Source organism: Panthera leo, chromosome D2 (genome assembly GCF_018350215.1).
Source record: "Panthera leo isolate Ple1 chromosome D2, P.leo_Ple1_pat1.1, whole genome shotgun sequence".
In the NCBI taxonomy this organism is placed as follows: domain Eukaryota; kingdom Metazoa; phylum Chordata; class Mammalia; order Carnivora; family Felidae; genus Panthera; species Panthera leo.
The window spans coordinates 45,085,727-45,102,906 of NC_056689.1; the positions used below are offsets into that span (position 1 = coordinate 45,085,727).

General features: G+C 45.7%; 1 protein-coding gene across 1 annotated transcript in view; it reads right to left on the bottom strand.

Moving 5' to 3' along the window:
- The window catches only part of LOC122201814 (anthrax toxin receptor-like), a 33,464-nt gene extending 20,843 nt beyond the window's left edge, over positions 1-12,621 (bottom strand). The window contains exons 1-3 of the mRNA XM_042907793.1: positions 12,138-12,621; positions 3,857-3,928; positions 2,488-2,559 (exon numbers count right to left, since the gene is read on the bottom strand). Of these exons, the coding sequence (XP_042763727.1) occupies positions 2,488-2,559; positions 3,857-3,928; positions 12,138-12,412 (419 nt within the window). The 5' untranslated portion in view covers positions 12,413-12,621. The remainder of the gene's footprint in view (positions 1-2,487; positions 2,560-3,856; positions 3,929-12,137) is intronic.
- Between the last annotated feature and the right edge of the window lie 4,559 nt (positions 12,622-17,180).

The following is a 17,180-nucleotide window of genomic DNA, read 5'->3' on the forward strand; positions in this document are numbered from 1 at the left end:
CCTTCAGCAGGTAAGGCTGAGTTTGGAAAAGGTCATCCTGCTGATAGCCCTGCCCTGTCCCATCTTACCCTATCACAGAATCCTGAGGTTGGCTCGTTGCCCTCCCACCACCCCAAAAAAGCCACTTCCCCTTCTGGATTGACACCAAAGGAAGAAGCAAGCTGCTTAATGAGAGAACTAGGGCTCCTGGGTTCACGTACTCCTGAAGAAAAAGGCCAAAAGCTGGGGAAGTGCCTCGAGGGCTGCCCATGCAGGTGGAGGGGCAGTGCTCCCCTTGCTGCCATGGGTATGTGGCCAGGCGGCTGCTGTTAAGGGGGATTTCACAGGTGGGACTGGGGCCCTAGGTTCAGGATAATCCCATGTGACAGGCCGAGCTGGCACAGCAAGGCTAGGAGAGCTGGGACCCTGAGAGGGCTTCTCACTGTGGGAAGTGGAGATGTTGCTGTGGGGTGAGATCTGAGAGCCCCAGGTCCAGTCCCACCCAGCCCAGGAGGTGAGGCCTGGCACCCATGGACAGTGGAGGCCAAACCAGGTGCTGTTCCACTCAGCAGAAGCCCTCTCCCTCCTCACCACATACCAGAAGATTTTCTTCCACCCCTTCCCAGTGTCTAGCCTAGGAGCCCCCAGGCTTTTTCTTGCCCAAGCAGGCTCTCCCCAGGGAGTGTTGCTCCTCTAACTTTGCTCCCAGCTATGTCCACGGAGGGGATACCAGCTCCTTGTCTCCTAGAGTCCTTCTTACTCTTTAACATCTGTCTCAACCCCTTGGATCCCCTCCATCTCTTCCCTGTCGTCACCCTCCTCACCATCAACCCTGGGGCTTCCTAGCCTCTGGGCCCCTGGCTTTTCTAGTACCCAGAACAAACCCCCTTTCAACTCTGTCTCCTCAGCCTACTCTCTCCTAGCAGAAAGGGCTCAGAAAGCATTAAGCAGGGTCCCATCCCTGCTCCCACATTCTCTGCAGACCCTCCAGAATCACACCTATATCAGGCTCTAGTGTCCCCTCCTGGATTCTCTCTGCATGAGGTCCTTCCCAGGCTCCCTGCCAAAGGCCTCCTCAACTCCTAGGCAGTGGAGCATGTTTAGGAAGGCCAATCCAGGCTGAGCCCAGCTCCAGTCAAGGTCCTGTGGGGGTTTGGGAGCTGGCAGCTTTAGGGCCCTGATCTGAGTGTGAGTTGTCTTCCCAAATGCACATCTTGCCCCTTCCCACCAATTTCACACCATTTCCACTCCCCTAGGCCCCACTCCCACTCCTGAACCCTGGCTTGGGGAAGATGTTACTTTGTTCACTCTCCAGAGATGACCATGGAGACCCTACCTGGGCCCCCCCCCACAGCTTCTCACATCTGGGCCCTGAGCCCCCCACCTTGGAGGAGGCAGAGGTCTTACCCTCCCCAGTGGGCAGCTCTTCCTCCAGAGCCCCCTGCCCAGCAGCCCTGTATCTCTCTGCCACCTGCCAGCGTCTCTCTTAATGGACTTGCTTCCTTCCACCTCAACCCCACTCAGGTCTCTCTGTCCTAATGCAAAACCCCACCTATGCACAAATTTGTGCCTCCACTAGTGCTTGGAGCTGTCAGCCCTCTCTTCCTGCTTGTCCTGGAGTCAGGCAGGAGAGTGCTGTCTCCATGCACTGACACCACCACACCCCTCCCCTGCAGGTTGGCTGTTCACTCTGTTGCTCTTGGCTTCTTCCCATGGTCCTGAATGCGGTTCTGTGCCACAAATACTGGGGCCCATCTAGTCCTGAGGGTGCTCAACCTCTCCTTGATGCTTAACTTTCTCTGAATTGGGCTCCAGTCATTTGTGCTTTTGAGAATCTTAACCTCCTTACCCAGCTACTCAAAGCTCCATAATTCCCAGTTTACAGACTTTGGGAAAACTGCTGGTCCCACCATGGCCAACCTAGGATGGTGGTCATGACTTTCTCAAGCACCCTCTCCCAGCCTGATGCTTAGGACCCCACTCTTGGGGTCCCATGTCTCAGACCCACTTAAGGAACAAGATCCCTTCACTGAGACCATCAAAACTTTGATGCTGCTCAACCCTTCCTCCCTGGTTATGACTTTTTCTCACTGGAATCCCCACTGGCCCAAGGTAGAGAGTGACACACAACAGCAGGTTCTTAATGCAGGTCACCATTTATAAAGAAAACATACACCTGCTCCAAAAAATTCTGGGAGTCCTCACAGCCAGCCTGTTCTAAGAACAGGGAACAATGAAGATAGAAGGACTCAGGCAGGTGAAAGGCAAAGCTTAGAGGGGGTGGAGATAGTCAAGCTGCACAGGGTTGGCCATTGTCAGAGCAGCCAGGGGTCTGAGAGGGCAGGGGAGCTAGACCTGGGCATCAGGGTATACAGTGGAGTCCAGGCCTGCCCAGTAGTCTTCACAGCAGTGGGCTCCCCACTGTGATCTCAGGGAACCCATTTTCCCCCTGGCTGTTTCATCAGTCTCACCCACTGGGCCTGTCTTGGGGATCAATGTGGCACTTACTTATCTGAGGTGAGTTTCATGAGGGTGTGGCCCTCTGTGGAGTAGGTGATGAAGGATATCCGCAGTTTCGGGCTGGGGAGAAAGCACATGCTTGTGAGAAGTCACCAACACAGGTTGCAAATGATGAACGAGCAGCCAGGGAGAGGTGCATGACAGTTTCCCTGCCCCATCCCAATTCTTCTGCTTTGGGGTCCATTTCCCAAACCCCAGAGCTTCCTATAACCTTAGTAAGGAATTCTGAGGTCTGTAAGATGTGTGGCCTTCTGGGAAGGGAGGAGTGTCCATCCTTACACTCACAACACCCCAATAGTGTTTGTCTGTTTGCCTGTTTGTCTCTCTCTCTCATGTGCGCATGCATGTGCACGCACACACACAGGCACTCACACAGATAGTTGCTCACACAGACAGCTGCATGCAAAAGGAGATAGACGTCTACACACTCTTGCAGGAGGGACTTCCACTTGGCCTCTCTTCTGTAACATTTTTTGGAGCTTCACTGCCCTTCCTTCCTTGCCTGTCTTCCCCAGCTCAACTCTTCTCATCTCAAAGAAATTATCTTCCCCCTTGCCAGCCATTCATATACATCCCTCTCTTTCCTGCTCCTGTCCACTGTCTTCTGGTTTGTTGACCCTCATTATCCCTTGGCTAAATTGGTACCATAGATCCCCAGCTGAATTCCCTACTGCTTTTAGCTCTTGTTCCCATTCATTTTACCCACTTTTGCCAAACTTTTCTTCTTAACGCACTACCTTACTCATGTCAGACCTCTAATCATGAATCATCTGTTGCTCCCTATTGCTCACAGCAGGAGATCTAGGTCCTGTGTGCTGGCACTATGAGCTGCTATGGCCATGGCCCCAAGCTGACATGCGCAGCCTCATCTCCCAGCCCTACCTTGAGTTAAACCTACTCTGCTGCCAAACAGACTACTCACTCCACAAGAAGTCTCCCTGATGGTTCCTGTTACCCTGTCTTTCCCATCCATCAAAGCCTAGTTAATATTGCCACATCTTCTGGAAGCTATCCTTGAATTAAAATTCTTGCTTTTTCCTTAAGCTCATCATATAAGCCCTTTGCCTTTTCTTTTGACCCCTGACACCTTTAAACCAGGTGTTTAATTATTATGTTACTGGTTTGCCTGTTTCTTAATCTATTAGGTCCTCAAAGGCAGACTGTGTCCTCAGTCATATAGCTTCTCAGGCAGGAGCCAAGTAAAGCTGTTGGGGCCCTTGGAATCACTGCGATTTGTCTTTTCCTCACTGTGGGCTCTGTGCTCCTGCATGAAGGGACTCCAATTCTCACTGAGTCCAAACAGCTCTGTGCTGGGTTTAGCAGAGGAAATCACACTATTAACACAGAGAAGCCATACTTTTCGAACTTTTTGACAAAATCTTCCACAAGGTTGTAAATGTCCATCCAGTTGTTGTTCACACTGCCTGACCTGAAAATGAAGAAACATGAGTGAGAGGGATGAGTTACATCTGTCGTGTAGGAATAGTTTCTGCCTTCTCTGCCCTCCTGCAGGCTCTTCAGCAACCTCCTCATCCCTACTCTCTTCCACATAGCTAAAGTCTGCCACACACCTTCAGTGACTTCAGCGGGTCACCCTGGTGGTGACTTTCATCAGTGTGAATTATGGGAGACCTGTGTGCTTGGGACTGAGGGACCTCTGAGGTTGCCACCTCTGGTGGCAAACCAGGATATTTGGTCATGCTAGGTGAGACTGTTGGACAAGAAACAAGGGGGATGCATTGGTTGGCAAAGCCTCCACCAGTTCTGATCTGTTGGCTCTCCTGGTTGCCATTGTCTCCCAGATGAATGCTCCTTCCCTGCCCCTTGAAGGTGTGGGTGGTTTGGTGTGAGGCAGAGCTCTTTGGCACCACATCCCTACAAAGTACTCTTGGCTTTTCCTTTCCATTATTCCTTCCACCTCTTCTAGGCTATATCTAAAACTGCCAGTAGATGATGAGGAAACTAAGGATAGACGTTCCTGATGATGTCAGGATTATTATTCATGGACACATACATACCAGACACTTTACATGCATGATTTCCAATTCCAGAGCAACTCTATGATATCAGCATTATTCCCATTTTACACATGAGATTCACAGGTCATGACATTTGCCACATTTCCATAGTTAGCATGGATCTGAACCCAGATCTAGCTTCAAAACCCATGCTCTACCCATCGTACTAGGCAGATCAGGGTGAGTTAGACAATTGCTGGGTAGCAAATTACTAGACTCTGACAACCAACCTATGACGCAGACTTTATCTCAGAAGCTTCCATGCTAAAGTGCAGGACAACTTCCTTAATTAATGGTAACCCTTTCCATGCTCCTTCTTATTACTTTTCTTTCCTGTTTTCCCCCTGTGTGAAAAGGATCTTCCAAAGAAGATTTATAGGAAACAAGAGTCTACAACTCACCTACTTACTCTGGGGAAGTTTCCAGTTTGTGATGATTTTGAAGAAAGGTTTAGACTCTAGAACATAGACAAACATGAGCATTCATTGGCCATAGAAGATACCACAGGACTTATAGATCCCTAGGAAGGAGGCAGTATGGAAAACAACCATGTGGGCTTCTAGTACAAAGAGCTCCAGTCATGTTCTAGTGACTCACTCTTAAATGAGAATGGAGATGATTAGCAGATATTTGAAGATATTGCTATCATTGAAGCTTGCGGCCAAAACACCTAGTGATACAACTATGCTGGGAGAATGGAAAGGATGGGTAAAAATCAGATAGGGGAGCTGAGCTATAAGAAAGCTTAATTCCCTTTCCTCATAATAAGAAGTCAATAGAGAATGAGTAAATCTCGAACAGCAAAAAGCAGCATCAGTACTAACATGTTATTAGAAACAGGGTCATATTACCAGAAGAAAAATCTGCAAAATGATGGACAAAACACAAGTCCCAACTAATTGCTTCCTGCCAGAGACTCATTAAGCTTTAAAGACACATGTAGGTTCAATGTGAAGGAACTCAAGATATTCCATCCAAGTGAAACCAAAAGAAATTAGATAGTTATACTTATATCAGACAAAATAGACTTTAAGCCAAAAATGGTAACAAGAGTCAAAGAAAGTTACTACATAATGATAAAATGGTCAATACATCAAGAAGATATAACAATCATAAATACATATGTACGCAACATCTGAGCACCTAAATATATTAAGCAATACTAACAAATCTGGAGAAAAGATAACAATACAATAATAACAGGCAACTTCAATGCCCCAGTTTCAGCAATGGATAGATCATCTAGGCAGAAAATCAACAAGGAAACATTGGAATTGAACCATATCATGGTCAAATGGACTTAATAGACATATATAGAATATTTCATCCAACTTTTGCAGAATGCACATTCTTTTCTGGTCCACACAGATTATTCTCCAGGATAGATCATATGACAGGACACAAAACAAATTTTAGCAAATTTAAAAATACTTAAATCATACCAGCTATCTTTTCCAACTACATGGAATAAAAAACAAGAGGAAGGAGCACCTGGGTTGCTCTGTTGGTTGAGCAACAGGTTGAGTAATACAAAAATGCCCAGTTTCATAATTTCAATTCATTGTAGTATTGGAAGTCTAGCCAGATCAATTAGGCAAGGGGAAAAAAAGGCATCCAAATTTAAAAGGAAGATGTAAAATGATCTCTTCTTAGATATGATCTTACTTGTAAAAAACCCCATAGATTCCACACACAAAAAACTATTTGAGCTAATAAAAGAATTCAGCAAAATTTCAGGATACAAAATTAACATATAAAAATCAGTTGCATTTCGATATACACTAACAATGAACATTCCAAAAAGGAAATCAAGAAAATAAATCCATTTATAATATTATCAAACAGAACAAAATATTTATGAATAAATTTAACCAGAGGCAGAAGACTAGTACACTGAAAACTACAACATATGGCTGAAGGAACTTTATATTTGTTTAATGTTTATTTATTTTGAGAGAGAGAGAGAGAGAGAGAGAGAGAGAGAGTGGGGAAGGGGCAGAGAGAGAGGGGGAGAGAGAATCCCAAGTAGGCTTCACACTCAGCACAAAGCCCGACATGGGGCTTGATCTCATGACAATGAAACCATGTTTGGAGCTGAAATCAAGAGTCAGATGCTCCACTGACTGAGCCACCCCTTAGACCCTATGGCTGAAAGAAATTTAAAAGACACGAATCACTGGAAGAACATCACATATTCATGGACTAGAAGAGCTAATATCCTAAAGCTGGCAATACTAGCCAAGGCTATCTACAGGTTCAATGCAATCTTTATTAAAATGTCAATGACGGGGTGCCTGGTGTCCAACTTTGGCTCAGGTCATGATCTTGCAGTCTGTGAGTTTGAGCCCCACGTTGGGCTCTGTGTTGACAGCTCAGAGCCTGAAGCCTGATTCAGATTCTGTGTCTCCCCCTCTCTTTGTCCCTGCCCTTCTCATGCTCTGTCTGTCTGTCTCTCTCTCAAAAATAAATAAAGATTAAAAAAATTTTTTTTAAAGTCAATGACTTTTTTCTTGCAGAAACTGAACAATCCATCCCAAAATTCATATTGAATCTTAAGAGACCTTAAATAGTTTTAAAAAATCTTGAATAAGAGCAAAGGTTGTGGACTCACATTTTCTGGTTTCAAAATTTATTACAAAGCTACAATAATCGAAATAGTGTAGTACGGGCATAAAGACAGACATATAGACTAATGGAATAGAATAAAGAGCACAGAAATAACCCCTCATATATATGTTCAGTTGATTTTTGACAAGGATGCCAAGGCCATTCAATGTGGGAAAGGACAATATTTTCAACAAATGGCGCTAGGAAAACTGGATGTTCACATGCAAAACAATGTAGTTAGGCTCTTATGTCGTCCACAAAAATTAATTCAAATGAATCAAAACCTAAATGTAAGAACTAAAAATATTAAACTTTTTAGAAGAAAATATAGGGGAAACCTTCATGCTGTTGGATTTGGTAATGGTATTTTGGATATGGCAACAAAAGCACAGGTAATAAAAGAAAAAACAGATCAAACTACATCAAAATTAAAAACTATTGCATGATTCCACTTATATGAGTTACCTAGAATAGGCAAATTCATAGATATAGAAAATAAAATAGAGGTTCCCACGGTTTGGGGAAGGATGAATGGGGAAATAGTGTTTAATGTATACAGATTCCAATGACTTCTGTCCTCATCAAAGCACATAAGCCATGGCTAGCTTGAGGGGTTGTGAGGGGTCCTGAGAAGGAAAAAATAAAAGGCATGGGATAGTTCACCAAAAGTGGTACACAGATCAACAGACTGTCCCTGCATAGTCCTGTTCTGTTCACCTGAGCTGAGGGAGAAGCTATGAGAACACAAACATGCTGAGTACGGATGCTCTTTCAAGGATGCTCCTTCAGCTGTCATCCCCTCTAAGATCCTTTAACCTGCAGAGTTGCCTTACCTAAGAGCATGCCTTTCCTGAGGTTCCCACCTGAAGTGACGGATGGCCCAATCGTTTGGCCCAACTTGGCACAGCCCTGAAGGCACCTTTTAGCTCCAAAGCTCCCCATGAATCAGGTGAGGCTGTCATGTCTGCATTGAAGCTCCACTGAATCCTATTTTTGCCTGTTCCCTTGCACAGATATTAATGTCAAGGCATCCCCTAATGAGCATCCTGCACAGGCTTCGTCCTTGGTTTGGATGGGTCTTGAAGCTCTCCCTCTCTCCTCTATGGAAACCCCTCTTCCTCCACCAGTGCCACACATGTGGGTGCTCCCTAAATTCTGTCTGCCCTTTCTCCTCTCAGTAGACACACCTGTTCTGAGCTTCTAATTTTTTCTCCAGCCTCACAGTCCTCCTGGGACCTTCTAGGCCCTTCCCCTTTCCACTCCAGCCATGCTATCATCCTTCCCCCTTCCAATCTATCCTTCCCAAGGCAGCCAAGAGGTATTTTTGAAAACACAGGTCTGATCCTTCTCTCTTTTGATAAAAGTGATTCTTTAAATAATGTCCATATGCCCTTGAAGTGAAAAACACACCTCTACATGTGCGCAAGGCCTCACTACTGGCCTGTGCCCTTCCCTTCTCCCCCTTCTCCCCCCGCCCACAGGATCCTCTGAGGGCCTCACTTCTCAGGCCTTTGCACTGGCCACTCCCTCAGCCTGGAGCTCCCTGGCCCACCACCTCCCTGGTGCCTGAGAAAATAGTGCAGGCACACAGCAGGGCTCACTAATTTTCATCCAATTCAATCTAGTGTATGACCAAATAAATAATGAATCTAATGAATAAGGTTGGAGTGAACCACTCAAGGCTTTCCTGCAGGTGACAGACTATGTTTGCTTCCAAAACCACCGCAGGGACCCACTCAGCCTCAGGGACTTTGGAATGGGCTTTGGAGGGAGACATTCCAGAGTTTCAACTCCTGTTCCATGTCTTCCCATCTGAGGGCTTTAGGGGGTCATTCCTTGGCCCTGCGTGGCTTCCTTCCCTCATCTGTGAAATAGGGGTAATAACATTTACCTACAGAAGACTCAGTGATGAAGCTGCTTCCCCCTTTACCCTTGTCCCCAGTCCAGAGAAATGCCCCAGTCATGAGCAACTCCCTCATTCAATATGTATAGATTCTTCAAAATAGATCCAGAATCTGTCCACTCAGCACCTCCACCCCTACCCTACTGGTCCATACTCCCATTATCTCCTCCCTGAATCCCTGCATTAGCCTACCCCCCGACTCACCACCACCACCACCACACTGGTCTGCCCTTGGGCCCTTCATTTGTGATCTTTTCAGCCAAGACCCAATGGCATGCCCTCTCTGCTCAAAAACACCTTCTTATCCCCCTTCGCTTTCTAGTCTGTCAGCCCCACCTTCCCAGACCACCTCTTCAGAACAGGCCCTCCCTCAGCACTTCCCATCTTTCTGCCCTGATTCCGGCCCCCACCTCCAGCCTGTGCTAATCCCATCTGACACACTACTTCCTCTCCTCTTTTATTTATTTCCTCTCTCCTCATGGAAACTCCAGGAAGTGTTTGATGCCTTATCCCCATGCCCAAACAGTGACTAACATACTCAGTTGATCAGTCATTATTTGTGAGTGGACGAATTGTTAAGGGAATGAATGAACAAATAGAAGTGCTCATCACATGGGTGAGAGGTCCCAGAGAGCCTTGGGAGAGTCAACAAGCAGAGGCATTTGACCTCTACCCTGGCACCCCAAAGGGCAGTTCAGAAGAGAGCTGATCCAGGGAGGAGAGGGGGGCCCTGCAGTTCTGGGGAGTTCCCAGCCCCAGTGTGCATGACTCTGCCTTCTCTAGTAACATTTTATACTCATCTTCCACAATTGTATCTGCTGCTGTGCTGGGAAAACTGCCTCCAAACTTGCCTTCATCCTCATCACAACCTGGTGAGGTGGGTATGAAGATCCCCATCATACATACGGGGACCCTGAGGCACAGAGAGGTGAAGCAGTTTGTTCAGGGGTTCGTGACTGGTGAGTGCCGTCTGCCTGACTTGCACACTTGGGGCTGCCCCCTCAGTGGTCATTACTCCCCTTTCCCCAAGAGCCGCAGGGAGAAGTGCCTGAGGGAGTCTGTCCTCACCCTCCAGGAATCTCTCATCAAGCTGGCCCTCAAAGGAAGTGTAAAGCCTTCTTCAACCAGACTGGGTGTGCGCAGGTCCTGGGGAGATGGTGTTATTTCCCTGGGGCTGAGGAGTTTGCTATGGTTTCAGACAAGCCTGGCCTGGTAAACCACAGGCAGGATCTAGCTGGACTCCTCACTGATGACCTGGGGCTGGGAAGGGGGTGTGTAAGGGCTCTTTCATGGTCACCCTCAGTTCCTCTCCAATCCACACAATCCAGCAGGATTCAGTCCTGACACTTGTTATTCTGGCTTGTCAAACTGAATGACCCAGAGAAAGGCTGTCAACCCCCTTACTGCCTTTCTACCCCCAGCCCTAATGCCTAAGAGAGAAACCTCCATCCCCCTTGGCCGTGCCAAGTATCACTGAGGCAAGACCTGCCCAAGGCAACTCAGAAGTCCCTCCACAGTACAGTGAGGAAGGACTTATTCCAGTGGGCAGGGTGGCTCCCATCTCTGCAGGCTTTGCTTAGAAGCTGGTGGCTGGACACACATCCCCCTAGTCATCAGCCTCCATGGAGAATAGAAGGACACACAGGAAGCTGAGTCTTGCCACGCCCATCAGCTTTGGGGCTACTTCATCTAGCCTTTAAATGCCATCCCCTTTCCATGAGATCACAGATGCAAATGCCTCTCTACTCTACATTCCACGGTGGTTTTGTGGATGACAGAAGTGCAGTGGAAGGGCTTTGGAGACCAAAATGTGCTTCAACAGTATTATCGACAATCATATCACTGATAGTATTGACTCACTAAAGTTCATTCTCAATCCAACAGACAAGTTGCAAATGGAACCAAGGCAATGTCTCCAATCTCTCCAAGCATGAAGATCCGTCCCCTTTTGAGGATCACAAGGTGCCCTGCTTCCCAGGACAATACCAGGTCAGACATAACTGTTCTCAAAGTGCAAACAAACTGTAACTAGTCTCCAAGCAGTCGAAGAAGAAAGCAAAACCGTTGGCAGGAAAACAAAGGGCTTTCTTTTCTTTTCTTTTCTTTTCTTTTCTTTTCTTTTCTTTTCTTTGCCTTTTCTTTCTTTCTTTCTTTCTTTCTTTCTTTCTTTCTTTCTTTCTTTCTCTTTAAAGTTTATTTATTTATTTTGATGGGGTTGGGGCAGAAAGAGAGAAGGAGAAAGAATTCCAAGCAGGCTCCTGGCTGTCAGGGCAGAGCCCGCTGAGGTGCTTGATCACTGTGAGATGGTGACCTAAGCCAAAATCGAGAGTCAGTCGCTTGGGGCGCCTAGGTGGCTCAGTCGGTTAAGCATCTGACTTCAGCTCAGGTCATGAGCTCATGGTTTGTGAGTTCAAGCCCCACTCAAGCCCCACTCGAGCCCCACTCAAGCTCCACGTCAGGCTCTGTGCTGACAGCTCAGAGCCTGCTGCCTGCTTCAGATTCTGTGTCTCCCTCTCTCTCTCTCTCTCAAAAATAAACAAATAATAAAACATTAAAAAAAGGAGAGAGATGCATGACTGAACCACCCAGGTGCCCCGGGAAAACAAAGGAATTTCCAAACTGTGACACTATGAGAATGCCCAGTGGAAGCAACACATAATCTCTCTGGGGCCAGTAAAAATAAAACTTTCCACTCACTTGGGTGGAAAACAACATAAGCAAAACACCTCACAAAGTAGAAACTGAAACCCAGCGAGCTTCTAACAACTGCTGAGAAGGAGCTCCTAGCAATCACTTGCCTATCCAGCTATTTAAGGGGCATGCAGGCCACAGATCCAGTCCATGCTGGTGGGAGGACTTAGAGCCATTCAGAAACCTTATGGTGGCCTTTTATTCTCTCAAAAAGGAAAAGTCCCAGAGAACAAATTTTGGGGGCATTCCTTCTCCCTCAGGAACAAGGGGAGACATACAGGTTCCTTGGCTCTGACCAAGGTTACTCCCTGGCCCCTCCACTCACAGAAGCTGGCATCCCCTTTGGCCATCACCTGCCCATATTGACTTCAGGGACCACACCACCTTGGGGCGCTGGGTAGGGCAGGAGGACCACTCACTTATCCAAGATGAAGTAAAGGTCATATGCGCTCTGGCAGGATTGCCTTGTATCTTTTTCCGGGTTATCCCAGGAATAGTGGCTACGGAGTTGGTGGACATTTCCCCCCTTTGGACGGAGGTAGTTATGGAGGCTTTTCCCACTTAGAACGAGGCCATGCAGGTCTCTGGAGCCCCGGACGCTGTGCTGCAAACTTCCGGCTTTCAGCAGTGGAGGCCGCAGCACAAGCAGCAGAAAGAGCACGGGGCCCGGCACACCCAGGCCGTGGTTCCCCATTTTCCTGGCCACCTTCTTGGAGCTGCTGGCTGCTGGCCGCTTCAGGTCACCTCAGGCGGCTGCCTCCGGAGACTCCACCTGTGCCCTGGGGCTTTGGCTCCCGCCAGCACTTTCCCAAGGCGCACTTCAAGCCTGCACCTGCTATCTGCCCTTTGGGCGGAAGAGGCAAACAGCTGGCTCTGGGGCGATGGGCCCAGTACCTGCTGGCCCTTCCCCCACGCAGCTGGGGCAGAAGGCCTTGTTATGATGGACAGGGGGGTTGGCATGGTGACTTTGTGACCTACAGCTCTGCTCAGTGTCCTGCCTGTTGACAACCCCAGGCAGGAGTCATGGTATCTTTAGATGGGGGGTAAGATGAGGCCTCCATTTGTCTCTTATCCTAAACCCTCACAGGTGGCCATTAAAATCTCCCAAGACTCTTTTTTTTATAATTCAAAGAAGGCAGCTGAGGTGGCTTAGATGAGGACATCCCTGTGAGTGTTCACGAGGTCAAGGAACTGGGAGACTAGAGTACAGTAATTAATGGTTATTGGTGAATACTGAAGTCACCTGTGGACATGGAAGGATCTAGAAGGAGAAGAAGGCAGTGCAGTGTTACCATAGTCCTTTGTGAATGAGGGACATTCCTGTTACCTACTCCTGTGTAACAAACTACCCCCAAATTAATGACATAAAACATTTTATATGTGCACAGTTTCTGTGGATCAGAAATGCAAAGAGGGCTGAATAGGGATGGTTTGTCTCTGCTTCATGGAAAAACATGGAAAACCCATTTGGTCTTTCATATAAATTTTAGAAGCAGCACATCCTCAGTGCTCCCCCAATCTTCTTAATGCTTGATTACAGTAACATTAAATATATAGATACACTTGGATGGATTTGAATCTGCCCTCTAGACTCCCCTATCAGTGAACCTGGCAATGTTCTCATTTATCTACTCCTTTTCCAGCACCTTAAATAAACTTCCCTATGAAGAGCTTCACTTTTTTTCTCAAGTGCCTTCCCTAAATATCTTATATATTTGCTGTTATTGTAAATGGCATTTAAAAAATAAAGCTTTTAAACTGTTTATTGGTGTTGTGGACAAATGTATTAATTTCTTGATTATTCACACAGCTTGTTAAGCTTCTTTATTCTAAAATATATCTGTAGAGTGGTTTTGGTTTTTCTATAAAAACAAAACCCAAAAAACATTGCTCTGACGAGTTCTCCAATGACATGTTGCTGGAAGGTGTGATGGAGGTATTATTGATTTTAAAGAGAATACTTCTGGGGAAGAGCAAAGATGGCAGAACAGCATGGATGTTTTTTGTGTGTCTCGCGTCCAAGAGATACAGCCAGACCAACACTAAACCATCCTGCACACCCAGAAAACTGATCTGAGGATTAACACAACAATCTGCACAAACTGAACCACAGAACTCAGCAGGTACACAGTGTGGAGAGGTGAACTTGGGGAGAGAGAAGCCACGGAGGACAGGGAGCCGTTTTGCATGCGGAGAGAGGACAGAGATGGGGGGAGGGGAGAATATGGGAAAAGCACCCCCCTGCCCCAAAAGCAGCTGGAGAGAAAGTGGGAAAGTGGAAATAGCCACAGGGACTGAACTAAAAAAGGATAAAGGAGAAAGGAGAGGGTTTAAATTCCATTAAGACTATAAACAGGGGAGCTCAGAGACTGAAACTCTGAAGCTTGATACCTGGAGGAGCTCTGGTGGGAAGGGTGAATCCCCAGGAGCAGAGTGGAGTCTGGGGTTCTTCAGGCCACATGGGGAGAGGTGGTTCCCTTGCTGAGAGGACACCTGAGAGGACACTGTGGGTTTCCCATAGGCAAGGCCCCAGTGTACCTAGGAGAACAACCACATTCGCTGGTGCTGGAACAAGGTCGTTAAGGGTGAAGCCTGGTGCCAGATGTGTACTGTGATTTTCCCTAATCCCTGAAACGCTGCTGGTACACTATTTCGCGAACTTTTTCTGGGGTGGGCTGGCACCCAGCCACAGTTTCTGGGTACTGGCAGCAGCATGGTTCTGCAAATGTTCCTGGGTGCAGCCGGCACCCAGCCATTGCTTTGTGAGACCCTCCACAGAAGGGCAGAATGGGTCAAAGCCGCTGTCCCTCAGAAGTAAGGAGTCGGGAAAAACAGCCACATATCAGACAAAACTCAGGAGGGAAGTGCTTCCTGGGACTTGGTCACAACAGTGTAAAAGTGGGGAGTGGATGAAAGCTGAAGACAAAGGATGGGTGTGCGATTGTTGATTGGGGAGAAGAGAGTTCTGATACTAGAGACTGGGTAGTTGGGTGATGCCATTTTCACCACTCCTGCTCATGCGCATATGCACCTACAAGTGCCATAACAATCCACCCCAGTAAGCTAAGCAGCACTATCTAGTGGAGAATGGAGCTGTTACAATAAGCCCCACCCAAATGGGCCAACCTTGCTCTTCAGGATTACAAGTCTCTCCTCCTGCTTAGTTTATGGACTATAAAGCACTTCATAGTTTGACTTCTAGGGGAAAATGAAGTAATTTCAGACATATTTCAGTGTGTTCACTGGTCCATCTAAAAACTTTCTTTTTTTCTTTTTTCTTTTTCTTTTTTTTCCTTTTTCATTTCTTTTCTTTTTCTTGAATACAGAAAGAGAAGAAATTCATTTTTATTCTCAATTTTTATTAAATATGTTTCTTTAATTTTTTCTACTGTATTTTTTACTTTTGTGTAAATTTTTTCAAATTCTATTTTACTTCCATCATTTCATTTTAGTCTCCTTCTGTGTATTCATTTTCTCAAATTTTCAAACGATTTCCTTTTTTTTTCTTTCCCCTTTTTTCTCTAATCTACAAAGCTCCTTTCAACACCCAGACCAAAACACACCTCGGATCATTTATTCGATTTTTTTGTGTGAATGTGTTTATTTTTATTTTTTTTTAATTTTAATATTTTTAAAATTTTAATATTTTTTAAATTTTAATTTGTTTTACCCCATTAATTCCTTTTCTTCCTTCAAAATGATGAAATGAAGAAATTCACCCCAAAAGAAAGATCAGGAAGAAACAACAGCCAGGACATAACCAACACAGATACAAGCAAGATGTCTGAACCAGAATTTAGAATCAGGATAATAAGAATACTAGCTGGAGTTGAAAATAGATTAGAATCCTTTTCTGCAGAGATAAAAGAAGTAAAAGCTAGTCAGGATGAAATAAAAAATGCTATAACTGAGCTGCAATCTCAAATGGATGCCATGGTGACAAGGATGGATGAGGCAGAGCAGAGAATCAGTGATATAGAGGACAAACTTATGGAGAATAAGGAAGCAGAAAAAAAGAGGGAGATTAAGGCAAAAGAGCAGGATATAAGAATTAAAGAAATCAGTGACTCATTAAAAAGGAACAGCATCAGAATCATAGGGGTCCCAAAAGAGGAAGAGAGAGAAATAGGGGTAGAAGGGTTATGTGAGCAAATCATAGTGGAAAACTTTCCTAACCTGGGGAAAGACATAGACATCAAAATCCAGGAAGCACAGAGGACTCCCAGTAGATTTCAACAAAAACGGACCATCAACAAGACATATCACAGTCAAAGTCACAAAATACTCAGGCAAGGAGAGAATCATGAAAGCAGTAAGAGAAAAAAAGTCCTTAGTCTACAAGGGAAGACAGATCAGGTTTGCAGCAGACCTATCCACAGAAACTTGGCAGGTCAGAAAGGAGTGACAGGATATATTCAATGTGCTGAATCAGAGAAATATGCAGCCAAGAATTCTTTATCCAGCAAGGCTGTCATTCAAAATAGAAGGAGAGATAAAAAGTTTCCCAGACAAACAAAAATTAAAGGAGTTTGTGACCACTAAACCAGCCCTGCAAGGAATTTTAAGGGGGACTTCCTGAGGGGAGAGAAGATGAAAAAGAAAACCCAAATAAATAAAGACCAAAAGCAACAAAGACTAGAAAGGGCCAGAGAACACCACCAGAAACTCCAACTCTACAAGAAACACAAAGGCAATAAATTCATATCTTTCAGTACTCACTCTAAATGTCAATGGACTAAATGCCCCAATCAAAAGACATAGGGTAACAGAATGGATAAGAAAACAAGACCCATCTATATGCTGTTTACAAGAGATCCACTTTAGACCTAAAGATACCTTCAGATTGAAAGTAAAGGGATGGAGAACAATCCAGCATGCTAATGGTCAACAAAAGAAAGCCGGAGTAGCTATACTTATATCAGAAAATCTAGACTTTAAAATAAAGACTGTATCAAGAGATGAAGAAGGGCGTTAAATCATAATTAAGGGGTCTATCCACGAAGAAGACCTAACAATTGTAAACATTTATGCGCCAAATGTGAGAACACCCAAACATATAAATCAATTAATCACAAACATAAATAAACTCACTGATAGTAATACCATAATAGTAGGGGACTTCAACACCTCACTCACAGCAATGGACAGATCATCTAATCAAAATATCAGCAAGAGGGGCGCCTGGGTGTCTCAGTCGGTTAGACGTCTGACTTCGGCCCAGGTCACGATCTCACGGTCCGTGAGTTCGAGCCCCGCGTCGGGCTCTGGGCTGATGGCTCAGAGCCTGGAGCCTGCTTCTGATCTGTGTCTCCCTCTCTCTCTGCCCCTCCCCCGTTCATGCTCTGTCTCTCTCTGTCTCAAAAATAAATAAACGTTAAAAAAAATATATCAGCAAGAAAAACAATGGCTTTGAATGACACATTAGACCAGATGGACTTAACAGGTATATTCAGAACATTTCA